Below are 18005 nucleotides of genomic sequence, written 5' to 3'. Positions count from 1 at the left end.
TACAGCTACGTTTTGTCTCTAACACTACAAGCAGGGCTGCCAGAGGACTTCTGTGAATCAGTAAGCAAAGTCTATTTCACAAAGAGAGCCAAAACTGCTCTGCAGGACCAGGCCCATCTGCCACCACAGCAGCCCCCAGTGCCTCTGCTACAGCCGAGCAGCACGTGCAGGGGCTGGGATCACAGCAGTGCCTTGCTTCCACACCTTCCAAAGACTTTTGCTCTTTGCGTTTTGCATGCCCTGGGAAGCTCAGCTGCATCTCAGACTTTGAAAGCACCTTGTTATTTAGTCAGCGTTTCAACTGTACTGGGGAAACTGGCCAGCAAGCAGGACCTGCAGCACAACTGAAGACTGATGGGTTGGGCTGGGCTGTGTGACAGTTGTCCCAGTGTCACCTGGTGAGCAAATCACCTGGATGTCATCTGACACCACATGTACAGCAGAAAATAACCCCCAAAACTGGAGGGTGCTCAGGTGCCCCAGTGACAGGCACAGTTTGAGAACACGGAGTAGCAGCCTTGCTTCAGGGCTTCAGTTAGCTTCCAAAGATGATTCCATTTCCCAGGGGGCAGGAATCCTCCTGAGAGGGCGAAAGCCAGCCCAGCTGCACGGGCTGTGAGCCACATCTGACATGTACCAGGCTGGGCTTCCCTGCTGCCCTCCTGGCATGGGCACAGCCAGAGGGGCTCCGGGGAGGACAGGCCTGTCCTCTGCTGGGACACTGCTCAGGACAGTCAGGGGACAGGGCTCTGCTCTCTGCTCTGCTGGGACACTGCTCAGGACAGCCAGGGGACAGGGCCTGTCCTCTGCTGGGACACTGCTCAGGACACAGCCAGGGGACAGGGCTCTGCTCTCTGCTCTGCTGGGACACTGCTCAGGACAGCCAGGGGACAGGGCTCTGCTCTCTGCTCTGCTGGGACACTGCTCAGGACAGCCAGGGGACAGGGCATTGCTCTCTGCTCTGCTGGGACACTGCTCAGGACACAGCCAGGGGACAGGGCACTGCTCTCTGCTCTGCTGGGACACTGCTCAGGACAGCCAGGGGACAGGGCACTGCTCTCTGCTCTGCTGGGACACTGCTCAGGACAGCCAGGGGACAGGGCTCTGCTCTCTGCTCTGCTGGGACACTGCTCAGGACAGCCAGGGGACAGGGCACTGCTCTCTGCTCTGCTGGGACACTGCTCAGGACACAGCCAGGGGACAGGGCACTGCTCTCTCAAAGCAAACAGCATTTTATTCTCACTGTGGTTTTTTCCACATCGCTCCATGCACCTTACAAACTTCCCAGAGGTCTCCACATTTCCACTCAGGTTGTGCAGGTGGCAAAGTGAAGACCAAGAGCCGAGGTGGCCCACGTAAAACAGACTTGGCTGCAGCTGTGTGCCAGGGTCTGGAGCCCACCGTGCTGCTGGACCCACAGGACACCCTCCTCAGCTGAGAGCTGCAGCACAACAGCCCACACTGCCTCAGGCTGAATCACCAGCTAAAGGGATTATTAACTTCCAGCTGCGTTGGGCCCCATTTCCTTTGTGCAACAGTGTGCCTAATTGCAAATTCTAATTTACTGTAGCAGAGCACAAGCCCAGGTCCAAGGATAAATTAAAATGACAGCTCTATGGGAAGTTCAGAATTTAACTTTCTAACTTATCTGATTTGATGCAGATACAAATATTTAAATCCAGCCAAGGAAACAAACAGTCTGTTTCTAAGAAGTTCCAGCTGGGAAGGGGGGAAGGAAGGATTCTGTAGGAAGAGAGGCTGCAACAATCAGTGTACTGTCACAGTGCCTGCAGGAGCAGAACAGCCGCCGTGCAGCTTTGGCTGGTGCTGTGCCCCTCCCCTGCGAGGCTCATCTGGGTTTGAGTTTCCTGAGCTTTTTTTTTCCCTTTAGTGAAAAACTACTTTGCTATCCTGAGAGTAAGAGCTTTTACTTTTAAATCTCCTTTGTACAATTGCCCTGTTCTCTTTTCAAGGGAAACACTGAGCCTGTGAGTGAAACACATGGAGCCTGGCACATGATTGGCGGCCATCCCCACACTGATAGATGTTAGTTCTGTTGAAACAGATCAAACCTGAATTCAAACTGCAGTAAAAAAAAAAATTAAAAGACAAGTTTTGTTTCTGAATGCTGAAATTTCAAATCAGATTTCTAGTAATCTGGGTTTTTAGCACAATTGAATCCTGTGACTGAATCACAGACCCACGGCTTTGGTGCTGCCAAGGAAAACAGTGCCCGGGATACTCCCTGAGAAGCTGCCAGAGAGGATGAGGAGGAGAAGGCGATGCGGTGAGGAGGTTACACAACGTTACACAACGTCACCGCCCGTGGGCAGCCGGCCAGCCCTGCCTGGAGGCCGGGTCAGTGCCAGCTCACACCACAGCAGCAGGGCCGTGTGCTCGCCATGTGCTCCCCACACACGTGGAGGCAAACGCTGGTATGGCCCGAGGGCAGCGTGACCTTCCCTGCCACGCCCGGAGAGAACCGGCTGCGGGAGCACCCGGCTGAGTGACAGCCAGCCAGGACAGACTGCACGCTGACCGACAGACAGCCAGGACAGACTGCACACCGACCGACGGACAGCCAGGACAGACTGCACGCTGACCGACGGACAGACTGCACACCGACCGACAGACAGACTGCACACTGACCGACAGACAGCCAGGACAGACTGCACGCTGACCGACGGACAGACTGCACACCGACCGACGGACAGCCAGGACAGACTGCACAGTGACCGACGGACAGCCAGGACACCGACCGACGGACAGCCAGGACAGACTGCACACCGACTGACGGACAGCCAGGACACCGACCGACGGACAGCCAGGACAGACTGCACAGTGACCGACGGACAGACTGCACAGTGACCGACGGACAGACTGCACACCGACCGACGGACAGACTGCACACCGACCGACAGACAGCCAGGACAGACTGCACGCTGACTGACAGACAGACTGCACACTGACCGACGGACAGCCAGGACAGACTGCACACTGACCGACGGACAGACTACACACCGACCGACGGACAGCCAGGACAGACTGCACACCGACCGACGGACAGACTGCGCACCGACCGACAGACAGCCACGGACAGACTGACCGATGGACAGCCAGGGACAGCCAGTCCCGGCCAGGACTGCGCACCCCAGACTGGCCGTCAGAGAGGCTCCTCCTGCAAACTACAACATCAGCCTGCCAAAACCCAAAGAAAGGCTCAGATCTTCTCTAAAGCCCATTAGGCCTCAGTACAACCACACCCCCAAAAACCACTTTTTGGAGCAACACAGAGAGCGGATAGGTACAGTCAGAATTTGCCCCAACCAAAGTCTCTCCGAGGGAAGTTGCTGGTGAAAACTAAGAGGAGGGCTGAACTATTCTGAGGCATTACTGACTCTCCAAAGCAAAGCTGAAGTGAATAATCAATTCTGAACACCAGAGGGAAATGGTGTTTGAGAGTGGCTGAGGAAAAATGGAAACAAAGTGAGAAAAGATTACATTTTACTGTGGAAAAGACCATTGTGATCAATCCTCAGCACCTTTTATTCCAGTCAAAATGTACAAGGTGTACTAGGTCTCTATTTGCATTGTAATTGCAGCAACTCTTCCAGTTTCCAAATGAATTTTAACTGCCTTACATACTACTGATTTCACATTCACAGGGGACATCTACAACAATTTCTTTTGTGCTACCATTAACCACTTTCCCAAACGTTAAACAAGCAAACACTAACACTTATTTCCCTCCAGCTACAAACACAACTGATTTTCACCCGTGCTTTCTCCCAGATTCACTCCTGGTGGTGCCCCATCCACCTACAGCCTCATGCTGCAGCCTCAGATTCTAGGCTTTCCTTGCCTCCAAGCAAATGACTTGTACTCACATGTCCCCCCCATGGAAATTTTGAGACATACCAAATCTTTACCGAAATCTGTCTTTTGGTTAAGCAAACAGAAAACCTCCCCAAACCATACATATTAAAATTCACCTGGGCCCAAAAGGAAACAACTGAAGTTCACTCAGCCTGGGTCTCTAAGATCACGTGAATTATCTGCTCCCTGCCATCACCACTTCAGGCAAGGATGATGTGGGGCTAACCCGGAACCCCCAGAGGGGGAGTTTCTGTGCACCCCAAGTCAGCTCTGGGCTCTGCCCAGCGCCACGAGCGCCGCACGTACCTGGATGTATCGCAAGGCACTCCTGAGGACGCTGAGGTTTGAGGTCTTCTTGTCATCCACGTTGGGGATGTTGCGCTTTAATGTCTCAAAGCACTCTTTCAAATGAGCACGTCTAAAGAAAACACAGGTGGGTCGTCAGCCGCCAGGAGACACAGCAGGAATCAATTCCACGGAGGGGAGAGCTTAATTGGGGCCTTAATCCAGCAAAGCACCTACACCTGTGCATAGCAGCCCCCCAGCACAGCCTGTCACAGCTGAGCCAGCTCACCCAGCAGGGCTGTGCCTGGGCTCTACCCCAGCTTTGTTAGGAACACCGTGCAGCCTTAAATAAAATATCTCATCTCACTGTGCTGGTACTTTCACTGTCACCATACTTCCAATTTAGCTAGTCAGGCTTGTAGAGTCTTGGGTCAGAAACTGATGTTTATTCTGTATTCACACTGCACACTGACCCCTCATTTGGGGTATTTTACTCTTTTTAAATCAAAAGAGTCACACTGTTATGCACTGTTACTGCTTTGCAGGATCAGGGTGGTTGGGATGCAATGGTGCAGTTAAACAGAACATATTGGGAAGCAAGAAATGCAGAATTAAGCTATAAGAAAGCCAAGCAATACTGCAAGATTCAGTAATAGTCACTAAGAATTTTATTCAGGTTATCTGTTTAAAAAACAAGCAAGCAAACAAACAAAAACCCGCCAAAGCCAAACAAATATTGACAGACAATAGGCCAAAAAAAGGAGGGGAATTACGATTAAAAAACCCAAACCCCTGGCTTTCTACGCACCTGTTCTTCTCCAATTTATTATGTACTTCCCTGGTCCCAACCCTGTAACCCAAACAGAACAAAGATCAGCTCAGTGTCAGGTTGAAAACTCCTGCCTTGCACCTGTGCCTGCAGCAGTGTCTGTATGTCAAGATGCAAAAGCAGCAGAAGTGTTCATGTATTACTGGTTTAACATTAAGTACATATATATTCCTGCCTACACTGTTTCAAGATGAACTCCATACTTTACACGTGCATCAGAGGAACCAAGCACACAGTGCACAGAAGATACAAACAGGTGTGATGTGTGTGTATATGTGCACACATGGCTACTACCAACAGGGAAAGACACCAAGTATGGATTTTAAGTATTTGTACAGACCCAGAGAGCCCAGATTCTGACCTGGTTCTGATCTATGCCTACACTCCAGTGGGACAAGGTTTGTGCAGTTCCATATTCAAGCGTATGGGATTGAGCAGACACTTCCAACTTTGGATTTTTACTGTGCATGAAAAAACACAGCTGAGGATAAACATGGAATGAAGCAATACAGGAATTCTCCAGTCACTGCTGAAGAAAAAACCAGCGTGAGTTTCTGGTTTTGGGGTTGGAGTCCACACACTCTCTGAATCAGAGGAATATTTTTAGGAAAAGCCAAACAAATTCATGTTATCTCAGTTTTTCAGCTCAGTTTTTCAGTGATAAGGTACATTAGCAGATGTGGAGATTTCAAGAATCTTTCATACACTGTGCAAAGTAATTATATTATGGTACAGGACATTGAGGTAATAATATTTAATAAATTGTCACCAATATTTGACAGCATTTCCCCGTGAAACATTTACAGGCTGGAAAAGATATCTTTTCTGTGCTTATGGAGCAATTCTGGGGAGAGACAGTGGTGATGCTGTGCTCCACACTGGCACCACAGCCCCCCACCTCCCAGGGCACAGCTCAGTCTGGCAGCACAGCAGCAGCTTGTGGGTGCACTTGCAGCCACCCCACTGCCCACAGCCCAGGCAGCCAAACCTGTGCAGCCTGCCCTGGCACCCTGTGCCAGCAGAAACCTCCTCCACAGCTCCTGAACCCACACAACCTCAGTGATGGGCTCTCTCCATTAGTGCACAGACCAACAGACCCTTCCAGCAGCAGACAGGCTCTGAAGATCTCAATCTGCTTAGAGGAACTACACTGGCATTTTACTGAAGCCTTCATCTTCACAAACTCCTATCTGCATTACTTTCACTGTTTCTATGCATTTTGGGATCTGTACATCCCAATAAACCTTTTTTCTGTCCACTATACATCTCCACCAGTCCCCATGGCATTCACACACCATCTCTAACACCACTACCAGGAGACATCCCCTTGCTGCAGGCAGCCAGAACAGGGGCCCAGACAGCACAGCCAGGAGGGAAGACTGCACAGATCCAGGTCACTTATGCTGCAGGAAAATTGAGGGGCCAAAGGAAACAGGTAAAACTGCTGCAAAGAAGGGAATGGTTTGTTCTCCCAGTCCACAAGCAGTAATACCAGACTCCCTACTGGGATACTGTGGTCTGGAAACAACCACCTACAGAGAAGGTAGGGTCTCCACCAGCCAAAGTCCTTAAGAACAAGCCAGAAAAACACTAACCTGGAGCAACATCAGAGCCACAAGTCCTGTCAGAGGGTAGGGCAGACTACATAGTCTTCAGCCACTTCCAGCTGCAAGATTCTGAGCAAGCAGGAGGCCCTTAGCACTTACAGCACTGAGAAACTGGTGATCTCTGTCCTCAGAATAACATCTCCCAGATCCCATTCCAGTTTTCAAGAAAGCTCCCATAAGCAGCAGTGCACTTTGATTTCCCTGACCAGTACAAGCAGTGATCTTTTGCCAAACATAACACGAGATACCACTTGAGATCAGACATGCAGGGCTGGGATTTGCTTCCTAACACAGTTCTGGCCTGCAAAAAAAAAATCCTTACACAAAATCTTACAGTGTGGAGTGAGGGAGGGAAATAAAACCCCATCAAGCTAAAAAACCCTGCTCTCAGCAATTCGAAGACATTAAACATCCACAGGTCTTGGCATTTCTGATCCAACAACACTTTGCACAAGCAGGAGCCGCTCCAGAGGGATGCAGCTTTGGCTGTCCCCCCCGGACACACGGTGCACTCACCCTCCAATTCTCTTCTTGAGCTCGATGGGTTTCATGTCGTCGGCCGGCGCCAGCTTGAGGGCGCCGAGGGGCGCGGGCGCTGCCGGGTGCTGCAGGGGCTGGATGGGCTGCGGCACCACATGGTGCTGGGAGATGGCCAGCACGGGCGCCGTGTAGTGCGGCAGCTGCTTGGGGCTGCCCGAGGGCGGCGTGGCCGCCTTCCCGTCCGGCAGGTGCGGCCCCGGCGGCCGCTGGATCACCGGTGCCACCGAGGGCGCTTCCTTGGGGACACTGGGAGTGCTTACGAGGGGCTGGTGGCGCTGCACCAGCGGCGGCGACAGGGCGGTCTGCGCGGCTTGCTGGGGGGAGCTGGTGACCACGGGGATGGGAATGACTGAAATGGGAGCTGCCAGGGGCGGCGGCGGCAGGGGCACTGCGCCCGGGGGCGAGATGGGCACCAGCAGTTCGCTCCGGGGCTCCTCTGGGGACAGGGTGCTGTTGGCCCGTGGCACGCTGGCCTTGCCCGCCTTCTTCTGCTCCTGCTCCCTCTCCAGGCAGAGCTTCTCATGCTTCTCATTCTCCTCTGAAAGAGAAACACCCACAGTGAGCAATGGCGCTTCCCTGACCTTCCCTGAGAGCGGCCTACAAACAGCACGGGGCAGGATCTCCAAGTTAAAATACCCTGGGTTTTATACTATCCCGAGTGAACCCCAGCTCAATGGACACTGCACTGATACAAACACATCAGGGCACCTCTTTACTGCTGTGGATTTTAATCAAGCTCTTAAACTTGGCTTTGATGTGTGTATGTTCCTATATGTTTTCAGAACACCAGACAAAGTAAATGAAATCTATGTGGCCCGACTAGCAAAATAAACCTCATCAAACGCAATCCAGGGCTCTGGCTTTAATTGCGTGAACATGGCACAAACAAAATTTATTTATACAAGTCCTGTGGCGCCAGTGGCCCTGGCATCTAGACATTGCGCAGCCTTAATCAAATATCTCCAAACCCACCATCCGTGAGGCTCAGCAGATCCCGCTCCTGACAACCTCTGAGGAGCTGCAACAAAAGGTGGTGCAGCAACCTCTGCACAGTAATATACAAATATATGGAAAATAAAACCTTAATTTATCAAGGGAGGGATTAGGGGAAGGACATGGACAGTTGGGTGTTCTGTCTTATATAGTCACCAAAATCAGGTAATTCAGAGGAAGCTCTAAGAAACATCCCAACAGAGCCTCTCCCAGGAGAAGCTCTGGCTCGACTGAAACACTGAAGTCAGAACATGTATTTAGGAAATTAGAGAGAAGAGCATGTATGCTGCCGCCTGGAATGACCAGGTTATTTTCAATCCCCCAGTGATCTTCAAGACAATCTGTATTGACGTAACAAGGGAACAGGGCCCCACCAGGCACAGAGCTGCCCAGCTGGCCACCCCCGAGGGGCCCTGCCACTACTGGGATACTTTCTAATCCATCTTTTGATTTTGAAGGGTATGGTGCAAAAACTACAGAGAGCAAAAAAGGCAACAAAACTCTTACTCCCGATTCTGAATGCCCTTTGGTACGTGTGACCGCACAGCAACACCGACCCAGATCCAGTTGACACAATTTACTGAAGTTCAGCTGCAGTAGCAGCCCAAACACAGCCCAACCTCCCCTGGAGAGTATGAGCCAGCTCAAGCAGCCAGCTGCCAAGGTAAACACGGTCCTGAACCCACACCTGGACAAACCACCCTCTGGACCGAGCTCTGGCACTGGGGCTGCAGCCCCAGCCTCTGACCCTGCAGCAGTCACAAAAGCACCATGTGAAATTCTGTCATCAGGAAGGGTTTCACATCCATACAGCACTCTTCCCAGGGCTGCCCGAGACTCAAATCCACAGTTTGCTTTCAACTTCTGCAGCACAAGTAGGGTGAGTGAGCAAACGATCTGACTGACTCCAAAATAGGAGGGAGGCTGCTTAAGCAGCAGCTGAGCCTTAAAGCTGCATTTCTCTGTATTTTTTCAAAATATTTCAGGGTATTATCAACAGTTCCTTAAAGGAAGAAGCAAAGCAGCGCAGGGTGGCAAAAACCCCATCAGGAATCCCCTGATGTAAACACAAATCTCAGCTACCAACAATTTCGGAGTGTTTCAGTTCAACGACATTAATAACTAATAAAGAAAAGCCCTTTGTCTGCAGGTCTCTTGCTCCATTTTGCTGCTGGTTCGCAGCCAGAGCCAATGCAATGTCCCTGGCACAGGGTGCGTGAGGAAACCCGGCCCTGAGGACCTGCTGACTCACGGTGCTCCCTGAGCACATCCGGCCCCGGGGACAGAGAGCGGCCGCAGGCTGGCCGGCACCGCTGGCCAGGCACACTCAGAGCAAAGGAGTCACCAGTGGGGAGCTGGGGCAGTGCCTGGTGAGCACAGCAGGACCTGCCGGGCTGCTGGAGGTGACACAGCCACAGCAGAGCAGAGCTCCCAGCCACGACACCTGAGATCTGCACCCAGGGCAGCACGGGAGAAGGAGCCGGCCTGGAACTCCTGCAACCAGCTACACTCGTGGGGAAGGGAGAGAACAGCCAAGCAAGGTTAAAGCAGGCATTACTGATCACAAGTATTTATGTAAATGTCTCTGGAAGCAGGTGCAGCCCTCGGGCTGCTGACAACCTGCCAGCAAGGCCTTTGGTGTTGCTCCCTTGAGCTAAAGAGTTTATTTCAAGGATTTTTTTAGCCAGGATCTAACACTGAAGAGCCACTGTCCTCTTGGGTCTGAGTTACCCACAGGCAGGGTAGGACCCATGCTCCCAGCCTCAGCAAAAGGACTGGAGGGCCCTGAGCCACCTCCCTGGACAGAAACCCTCCCACTGGGTGGTGAAGGTCTGTCTCCTGCTTGCTTTGCACTCACACCCTGCACACAAACCAAAGATGCTCTTTGAAGAAAGCTCCCCCAAGCTCTGTATTTTCTCATATGAAGGAGGCTCACCCACGTTTGGTCACAGATACAGATCAAGGAGGTGTGATCACCATGCTGTGTGCTGCGTGGCACATGCCAGACACATGCAAGGCTCATTCCCTCCCCCGTGGCACACCCAGCACAGGATCTCCTGCAAGCCCATACACAGAAAGCAGCCAAGGCTCAGGGCATCCCCTCGGCCAAGAGGATAGCTGAATCCAAAGGTGCACCTCAAAGTTATGTGCAATTTCCACTAGTTCTTCACACTCTTAACAAGGGGACTGAGGACAGAACAAACCATGGGAGTGAACCAGTCCTGAGAACTCCCAGGGGATCTCAACCACAGCCCAAGCACGAGGGGTCCTGGAATCCCACCCTGGCCACACCACCCCACTTGCCAGCAGGTTCACATGGTGAGAACAGGTACCTCAGGTCCCTGGCCACACCACCCAGGCAGTGACAGCAGCATGGGCAGCCACGGGACAGAACAGCAAATCCTGTCCTGGGAGGACACAGAAACAGGGTCAGCACCCCTGACCAGTGGTCTGGTGCTATTTAGGGCCTCGATGGTCTGAGTACACAGCACCAGGCACTCTTTGTTACCTAATAATCTGCTGTGTTTAAATATATCTCGCCCCTTTTGGCTGCCCTGGAAATGCCACCCATCTGTCAGAGCCCTGCTGCCAGGCCAGCCAGGAGCAGTGGGCAGAGCCCTCGGGCCGGCAGAGTGGGCCTGCAGCAGCCAGGGCATGGCCCCAGCCTCCCGCAGCCTTGCTGGAGGAGCAGGCTCTGAGGGATGCCAGAGCCCTTTGAGTGCTCCCACCTTGCACTAGGGACACCATCAGCACCCAGAGTTTATCAACAGTGTCTGCCTTTGCATAGCCCAGCATCCCACCTCTGTGCGTGCTCAGAGGAGAACATCTCTCACTGCAGGAACAGTGGGGCAGTTCGGTGGGGTTGTTTTCTGAATGGTCTGAAGTGTTTTTCTGAATCATTCAACGCTTCTGGGAACTTATCCTGCATCCCTTGAACTGCTACAGCCCTGGAGAGGAGTGCCTTGGGTGTCACTCACTCTGGATACGCAGCAGTGTCACCTGCAGGAGTCACTGCAGGCTCCTACCAGGAAAGTGCTGCGTACTGAAGAGTCTCCAGGTATTTACTACCTAAAGGCTGCCCTGGGGGGGACAAGTCATGCCAAGAGGAAGGGCAGGCTGGAGCCTGGAGGTTAGATTGTGTTTCTGCAAGTTCCTGGCTCTGCAGGGGAGAACCAGGAAGGGGGAGATAAGAACAGTCAGCAGAACTGGAGCCCAGCAAAGCTCAGCATCAGCCAAGCAAGCTCTGAGTCACAGCAAATGCTGCTGACACCAGAGGCTGCAGCACACAGCCACAGGCACTTCCAGGCCTAGGAACAAGCCTACAGGACTGAGAACCCTTTAAAATCAGGACACTTTTCTGACTCCTGAATTTTGGTTGACAACAGCACAGGCCCCACTTTTCTCTCCCATCTTAGCTAAAATTTGGCAGTTTGGTGCCCAGCCCTTGGCACTGTTGTTTCTCCACCGGTACCACAGCAGACCCAAGACATGGCACTGTTTCCCAAAGCCCTCTGGGCTCCTGGCCGTGCCCTCAGTGCAGAGCCGGCTGCCAGGCCCCCGGTGACACTTCCACAGGGCCAGTGGCCACTGCTGCTCCCAGCGCTGCGTTCAGCCTGACCCCGAACGGGCCCACTCCTCTCCTCCCCACACACACCGGGCCTCATAGCACCTCAAACACCAACTGAACCGCATTTCAGGAGCACACTGCTCACAAAGGAACCTGAAATGCTGCACGATTGGAACTCAGAAGTTCACAATACACTACAGAGAAGCAAGAGCTAGGCCAGCCTAGCTGGGGTCAGTTTCAGGGGTTCAGAGACCCCCACCCCTACCTGAGACCCTCCCTGCCGAGCGATGCTGCTGCACTGCCACTGCTGTCACAGGCTCACACCTCGTCTGCAGACTGGGTCACCATTCACTGCTAACAACTGCAATACTCAGATCTCCACCTTCTCAACCAGAAGAACAATCAACAATAACTAAATAAATACCTGGCAGACATTTCTAAAAACAGCTTCTCCACTCTCTACAGATAATTTACATTTACAATAGCTTTAATAAGCTATTCCAGTGATTAAATGAAACCCTGAATCAGCTCTAGAGTAATTTTAGCTGCATTTTAGTTACAACTAACTCTTTGTGGACAGAAGAAAGAAACAAAGGGTGAGGATTTAGCAGCACTACAAAGGAAAACAGATCAAGATTGCTAAAAAAACAAAACCATCATGGAGAGTCTTATCTCTAGAGAAACCCCAGGACCATCATGTCACCAGGATGCCAAGCGTGCCACTGTCACAGCTGCAGCATCACACCTTGGTGGGCCGGAGGGATGCACAGCTCCTGTTGTACCCTTCCATGGTATTTGGGATGAAGTGCAAGAAAGCACTGGCTCTGACAGGCCATGTGGGCATCAACAGCACATGCTGACCCTGCTCCACCATCCAAGGAGCTGCACCTGGGCAGCCAAGCCGGTGAGCTGTCCTACACAGGATGGGCCTGTGCTTCTCCCCCGGGCATCAGCGTTTTTAAGAGACAAGGAGACAAAATAACGCACTCTGATAAAAAGCATGTATTTCTGTCACCTGAACAGCTTCTGTGTCACAGTTCAGAGCAAGAAGTGCCACGGCTGACAGGCAGGACCCAACCCACCTGCTCCCGCGCACATGAGGACACTGCTGTCCCTGCTTCTGGCCCAGGGACAGAGGCACACACTACAGGAACAGTGAACCATGACGTGCCTTAAATGTACAGGTTGGAAAAGAACAGTAAACATGAACTGACTTAATAAACAGTATTAGAAACAGACTGTGTATCCTTAAAACAGACCAAAAAGCCCAAAGATATGCCCTCAGAAGAAACCCTGAGACCCCACTTCATCCACTGCTGGCAAGAGCTCTGCAGCCTGCCTTGAGTCTACAGCTCGTGTGTCACACAGCCAGCAAGGGAGCACAGACAGGTGAAATGAGTTCAGTGAGTCATGGCAAAACTGGATCTGGCAGATAACAGCCAGCCTGTTAGGTAAGCGTGTTTGCTCCAGGTAACATTCCTCGATCCTGTGACGAGAACAAGGGCTCACTGCTGCACCTTCATCCCAGGGCTGCACCAGGCCTTGCCTCCACAGGCTGCTCACTCTAGCCAGCTTCCTTCTCAAGGAAATGAATGGAAATGTGCAGATTACCCTTTAGAACCCTATCTCCATACTTGAAAGAGAAAGAAGAATCAATTTTGATGGGTATCTGCCCATCAAAACAGGGAGTCACCACTATCACCTGAACTGGCTGCACCAAGGCAGTTATGCCTGGAATCCCACAACAATTATCCTTGCCACCCCCGAGATTCAGACATTGCTGTGTCACAGAGCAAGGCTCTTCCTGAAGTCAAAGTCTAATTGTCACTATGTCACTATGGCACTGTTGTCCTCAGAACTGCAGTGCAGATCTCCTGCAAGCCTCTGGAAACAGATAAACTCACACTATGTGTTGGGAGGTGCTTTAACCTCCCCGACAGAATCCCAGGTGGGTGTGCTGCCTGTGGCAGCCAGCGAGGCCGAGGCTGAGCCACACAGCACCCTGGTGAGACAGAAGCCAGTGGTGGGCAAAAAGCCCCACAAGGTTTCTGGAGATGCACCCCAACATTATACTGATGAGATCTGTTGGAAGACAACAGTGAGAGACCACACAGAGCACAGCACTGAGCCGCTGCCCAGCCACGGGCACAGGGTCTGAGCAGGTTCTCCTCCTCACCCACTGGCAAAAGGAAAGTGGCACACAGCCAAAGGAAACCTTCCTGGCCACCACACACCATTATCACTCCCAGGCGATTCAGCGTGCCCAAATGGCAGGTAGGTGAGATGGAAAAGCCCAGAACTGTGCTTGCTGCAGGGTCACTGCCTGCACAGGCCTCACTCAGGAAAGGAATGGTGTGAATGAACTGTGCAGCATCGCAAGATGAGCATCTATGGGAAAAACCCTAGGAAAACAAGTATCAGTTACTTGCAATTATAAAGAAATTTGTTTTCCTTAGATCATGGAACATTCCTGGATTAATCTAAATTCAAAGCAATCAGCACCCTCTAATTCAAGTCAAATGTCTCTGGAGCTTGCACACAACAGAGAGAGAAAGATTTGAAAGCTGATGACCCCAGGCTGTGAGTCTGGGCCCATGTAAACGAGTGTTACATGCCTGGGAGGCACATGCTTACAGCAAGAGGGTTACAGCAGCAGCAGCAGCAGGCACTGCTGTCAGCTGCAGACCCAGCAGCCCTTGGATGAGTGCAGTATATACTTCTTAATGCTGTTCCCCAAACTGATTGATTTTCAGGCCATACTGGACCCCTGGAGTTCCACAGTGTAACTGGGGGTATAACAGACCATAATGCTTTGCAGAACACAAGATTTCAAGGGGGAGGAGAGGAAGAACACAAGGCAGAGAGGCCAACCCAGTCTTACTGTTCTTACTTATTACTTCCTAGTGCTTCCCAGCTGTTCCTGTGCTTGTGCTCTCCCCTGAAATCTTCCTGCCACCCAAAGGTCACTGCAGGGCTCCTCCCTCTCTGCCAGAGTCTTCCTGGTGCTCAGACTTCCCTGAAGTGGCCACGTTTGCACTGACGCTGCTGGCCCTGCACCCAGCCCAGCCCTTACGTGTCTGTGCCCCCCAGCAGCAGCCAGAGCCCGGGGCATGCTCGTGGTGGCTTTGTGTGACACCGCATCCCCACACATCCCTGTGAACTGCTCCTGGAGCTGAGAAGCCTGCAGGCTGTCTTTTCTTTGCTGTGTTACCCTGCCCATATACCCTGCTCAGCAGTAATTCCTGCCTCAGAAAGCTGTCCAGCACAACAAGGCAGGTCCCTCCTGCTCCTCTGTAACCCAGAGCACAGCTTGTTGAACCCACTCACAAGATGCTCCCGCAGCGTGGGGCAGCGGGATGGCAGCGTGGGGCAGCGGGATGGCAGTGGGATGGCAGCGGGATTGGCAGTGGGATTGGCAGCGTGGGGCAGCGGGATTGGCAGCGGGATTGGCAGCGGGAGCTGTCTCCCAGCAGCAGGAGACAAACCCAAACCTGCAAAGGTTGAGCCCTGGGTGTTTTACTGCTGCACCCTGAGCACGGCCACCACCTGTAAGCCCGGAGTCGGGACCACCACAGGCTGGCGGTGGCAAGGAGACTGTCAAGGGCTGGGAAGCAGCACCGGGGCTGTCACCCAGCCGGCGGGGAGCGCGGACGGGGCAGCCCCTGCCATCTGCACAGCCTGGGCTGTGCTCCGCGCTCGGAATGCTCCCGGCCCTGCGCGGCCCCTCAGCACCGCATCCCCGTCTGCTGCGTGACTCATCACCGACACAATGGGCGGCGGCACAAAGCGCCGCTCCCGCAGCTCCGCTCGAGTCCCCGCGCCGGGGCCGCCGCGGGAGCGGGGCCGGCGCCGCTGTCCCGCAGCCACGCGCGGGCGGCAGCCCCGCCGCGCCCGCCGCTGCTGCGCGGCCCCGGGGCACAGATCGCCGCTCCCGGAGGGCCGGGGCCGCCACAGCGGCGGCGCGGGGCGCGGGCGGTGCGGGGCAGCGGGCGGCGCGGGGGCGGCCCCGCGGGGTTCCCCGGTCCCCTCCGGGGTTCCCCCGTCCCCTCCCGCCGCCCCGGGCGGGCCCCGCAGCCCCCGGAGGGGCCGCGCGGGGCGGGGCCGCGCGCACGTGGTGGCGGGCGGGGCCGAGCCGGTGACGCGCCAGGCCCCGCCCTCCCGCCGGCCGGGGACACGCAGCGCGCGGGGCGGGGGCGGCGGCGCCCCCGGCGGGAGCGGGGCCCGGCCCGGGGCAGCCCCGCCCGCACGGAGCCCCCGCCGCGCCGTCCCCGAATCCCTCCTGTGCCCTGACACTGCCCCGCCCGCCCCGAGTTTCCCTGGGCCGGATGCCCCCGGCACCGCAAAGCCCGCGCCGGTGCCCCCCCGCCCCTCCCTAGTGCCAGTGCCCGGGTAGCCCCGGCCGGCCGCGGCTGTCAGGCGCGGCCCCGCGAGGCGCGGGCGGACGGTCACTCACCACGTGCGGTCTGCTGCTGCTGCGCCTGCCACTCCAGGAACCGCGCCGCCTCCAGCAGCGTCTCGATGCTCATGGCGCGGGCCCGGCCGCCGTCGCCGCCGCCGCCGCCCGGAGCGCGGGCCCGCCCCGCCCGCGCCGCCCGCGCCGCCCCGGGCTCGCCCCGCCGGCCGCAGCGCTGGCGACAAGATGGCGGGTGGCAACAGAAACACAACAGGCGGGCGCTGGCGCGGCCCCGCTACTACGCGGCGGGCGGCGCCAAGAAGTGGAGTGGAATTCGGGGCGCCGCCCGGACGGGACGGGACGCGCGGGGACGCGGCGGCCGGCCCGGGCCGGGGACGCGCGGGCACGGACCCGCAGCCCCGCCGGTCGCGCGGGGCGGGCGCCACCCGGGCCGGCCCCGGGGCGGGCGCGGGGCGCGAGACGCGGCGGCGGCCGGTCCGGTCCGGCGGCGGCACGATCCGGGCGCCGCGTTTTGCGGGCGGCGCTCCCCCCGCAGTGCGCTCGCGGCCCGGGGCGCGCTGTCAGCGCGCGCGGGCCAATGGGCGCGCAGCACAACACGCGTGCTGCCCTCCACATGGGCGCCCCGCGCCGCCGCGCGCCTTAAAGGGGCCGCGCCCGCCGCGCCCCGCGCACGTGCGGGCCCCGCGCCTCCGGCGGGGCTGCCCCGCGCACACCGGGCCCGGACCGGCGGAACCGCGCCAAACAAACCCGCCCGGCAGCGGCCGCTCTGCCATCCGGGCCCCCCGCCCCCGCTGTGCCCCGCAGCGCTCCCCGGTCGTGTCCCGTCCCTCCCCGAGCTGCCCTCGGTCACCGGCTGCGGGCACGCGTGGCTCTGCGCTCTGCCCGGCCTTGCCCCGCAGCCGCGGGCTGGCTGCACGGAAGGGAAAAGCCGAACCCTTTTTAAGGATAAAAGCAAGGAAGAGGGAGCCCGTTGGAAAGGGTCAGCACAGCAGTGCCAGCTCCCCGGGAAACACCTCGCACTGCGGCTACCTACGCTTACCTTGAGCAACGTTTTCCTGTGTACAGCCCCTTTGTCAGTAGCTTGTAAAACTCAACTGAACTTCAGTTATCCACAAGGAAATTTTCCATTCTAATTTCCATTCTATCTACCTCTGACTGACTTCTGGTTTTTGGCTGGGAAGAGATACTGAAGTAAAGGGAAAATAAACTGGTTAGAAAAAACAGTGCTTCTCACAGAAGGAATGGAATTAAAAAAACCTGAGATTTTCTTATGAGAATTTTCATTCTACCTACAAACATTAAGGAATTTACAAACCTAAAACTGCCCTGAGGAATGGCCACTGAAGGGGGCAAGCCCAAATCCCTGTGGGATGGGCTGTACTGTTTATGGAGCTTGGGGCTGGCTCTCAAGGTGCTTCTGTTTCCCACTGCCCGTGCTGGGCGGTCAGGGCGATGCCTCATCCTTGCTCAGCGTGTGACTGGTGGCCTCATGCACTGCACGTTCCTCAGATCCTCCTCTGCAGATGCAAGGAGTCATTTCCTCCTGGGCTTTGCCATGAACTCATCCTTGCGTTATCAGAATTCCTCACAACAGCAATGAGGGGAGCATCATCACACATGAGCAGAAGAGGTAGATAAAATACAGATATAGATGAAGTCTGGCCAAAAGAACTCACTCGGGGTAGCTTTGGGCAGGTGTAGCTCATGGAGGGACAAGCTCATTTCTCATGGAACTTGTCAGCTGCTTTCCAGTGATCTTGCAAACTGCCTCACGGGCTCCTCCCAGCTCCCGCAATGAATGGAGGAGTTTCACACCAGGAATGCCGTCCATGAGCCAGCCCAGCTCGCCAGAGCAGCCCGGGCTGTGCTGAGCTCAGCCTGTGACAGCAGCGG

General features: G+C 55.2%; 1 protein-coding gene across 2 annotated transcripts in view; it reads right to left on the bottom strand.

Annotated features, from left to right (window-relative positions):
• The window catches only part of MNT (MAX network transcriptional repressor), a 34215-nt gene extending 17919 nt beyond the window's left edge, over positions 1-16296 (bottom strand). For both annotated transcript variants that reach the window (XR_013184828.1, XM_054647143.2), the window contains exons 1-4: positions 16152-16296; positions 7114-7675; positions 4970-5011; positions 4183-4294 (exon numbers count right to left, since the gene is read on the bottom strand). Coding sequence is in view for 1 of the 2 variants with exons in the window: in XM_054647143.2 (XP_054503118.1) it covers positions 4183-4294; positions 4970-5011; positions 7114-7675; positions 16152-16224 (789 nt within the window). In the remaining variant the exon portion in view is untranslated. The remainder of the gene's footprint in view (positions 1-4182; positions 4295-4969; positions 5012-7113; positions 7676-16151) is intronic.
• Between the last annotated feature and the right edge of the window lie 1709 nt (positions 16297-18005).

The sequence above is a fragment of the Agelaius phoeniceus genome, chromosome 20 (assembly GCF_051311805.1).
Source record: "Agelaius phoeniceus isolate bAgePho1 chromosome 20, bAgePho1.hap1, whole genome shotgun sequence".
In the NCBI taxonomy this organism is placed as follows: Eukaryota; Metazoa; Chordata; class Aves; order Passeriformes; family Icteridae; genus Agelaius; species Agelaius phoeniceus.
Note: the sequence above shows the minus strand (reverse complement) of the source record. Positions and strands in the feature narration are given on the sequence as shown.